We start from the raw sequence: 1,881 nt of genomic DNA on the forward strand, positions 1-1,881 counted from the left end.
CTCATCGCTTATGTTTTGTTGTCTGGTGCTTCTAGTAGCAGTTTTACTAGTTTTGGGGGTGAAGCCCGCTGTGGTTGAATCCCATGCGGGTAGTTCTGCGAGCTCGTCTATGGAGGTCTTGGCTTTCTTAATGAGCCAATCGACAGCTTTGCTGGGACGATCGTAGCCGAGGCGGTCCTGCACATCGTAGAACTGGATAGCAGTGTGGGCTGAGAGCCGGACGCGGCGGTCTCTGGGGCCTTTGGCTGTACAGACCTTGCTGTGGCGGTCTTTTCTTCCTGTAGGCCGAACAATGAGGCCTCCTTGGACCTCCACAATCTCTCCCACTGTGTTGCTTATCCCCAATCTAGACGATGTTGCTGCTTGGTGGTGGCTCTCTCCCATTTTTCTTGCATATTCGACGCTTTGCTCCTGGAAGGTTAAGGAGGAAGAAGATGGAAAATAAGATCTTTTCTTGGATGGTTGTAGATGAGGCTGCTGCTGCTGCTGCTGTGTGTGTGTAATACTCGATACAAATGTTGGTTTTGGTCTTGTTGGGGCTGTTCGTTTTGGAGATATTGGTGGCGAACAAGAAAGGGCAGCACTTGTTGATGATGATAGTAGTGCTCTTTGGGTGATTGGTGATCCTTTTCTCTCCTCCTCCTATATGTCTTGAATTTGGGACTGTGTTTTGAGGCACCGGACCCAGACCCTTGTGCCTTTTCTGTTCCAGCTTTTAATGGAGAATACTTTTCTTTAATGGGTGGGGCTTGTCTCTTTACTGCTCTCTCTAATTTGCTGCTTCCTAATCTCTTTTTGTAGGTTGTGCAACAGCTGCCACCACTCTGATACCTGATATTGCTGCTTCTGCTGCCCCTCCCAAAAGGTTCTGCCATTCAATATTTCCACTTCCATCAAACCCAACATCACCTAAAACGGAAAACCAAGCCTGAAAAACTCTGCCCGCCCTATGTGAAGCCTAACCCATCGCTTTCCTCTTCTCTCTATCTGCACATGGATAATAGCTTTTGAGAAATGTCGTACTATCCACTAACTAAAAGGGTAATATGGATAATACCCGCTAGAGAAAGAAAACCCAAAACAAGCTATGCACACCCAGATTTTCCAGAGGGGTCTTCTTGGGAAATATCCTGCAGTTCTTTCATTATTTTGTATCGAAAGACAGAGAGATAGATAAAAGGGAAGATGGAACAGTAAAATTAATATTAGGGCTAAATTCTGTTTTCCCTTCTTGACCTACAAGAAGAGTCGTCCTTGATGATGCCACTGGTAAGTGTGGCAGAGTTTGGTCAGAAATGAGATTAAAGATCCCTGTGACCTCATCACTGAGTCTGCTACTGTTCTTTGTACTGATACACAAAACGTCCAAAAACACCAACCCAGAGGCAATCATTCAGTAAGGCTCCAGCTTTCAACTTGATTCCTCCCCCTTCCCTCCCTCCCTAACCTCTTCTTAAGTCTTTGCATGTCTCTCTCTCTCTCTCATTCGGTTATTTTAACTTGTTTATAAGTTAGAACCGTTGGTTGTAGTTCAAAACGGGTGAGATTCTCTCTGATGCTTTCAGAGATTAGCCAACACATCATCACACCTTTCAAAAGTGACTTCCATTTTTTTCAATGTTCTGTCTCTCTCGCTTCACTCAAACAAAAACACCATCTTTCCTTCAATACTCTCATCTTCCAGCCTAATCTTTTCATCGCTGGATTTCTTTACAAAGCATCTTAATCCTTATGAGCTTGTCTTTTTATTTTTCCCTTGAACCAGCATAAGTTTCCCTTATATTTATCAATTTCTTCCATTATTTGAAAGTGAATTATTTATTTAACCATATTATCTTTTCCCAAAATGGGATTTCCTCATCCATTGGTATTAAAACTAGA

General features: G+C 43.4%; 1 protein-coding gene across 1 annotated transcript in view; it reads right to left on the reverse strand.

Annotated features, from left to right (window-relative positions):
• The window catches only part of LOC133702748 (transcription factor TCP4-like), a 1,068-nt gene extending 684 nt beyond the window's left edge, over positions 1 to 384 (reverse strand). The window contains exon 1 of the mRNA XM_062127073.1: positions 48 to 384. Coding sequence (XP_061983057.1) covers positions 48 to 384 — 337 coding nt within the window. The remainder of the gene's footprint in view (positions 1 to 47) is intronic.
• Between the last annotated feature and the right edge of the window lie 1,497 nt (positions 385 to 1,881).

Source organism: Populus nigra, chromosome 9 (assembly GCF_951802175.1).
Source record: "Populus nigra chromosome 9, ddPopNigr1.1, whole genome shotgun sequence".
Classification (NCBI taxonomy): Eukaryota; Viridiplantae; Streptophyta; class Magnoliopsida; order Malpighiales; family Salicaceae; genus Populus; species Populus nigra.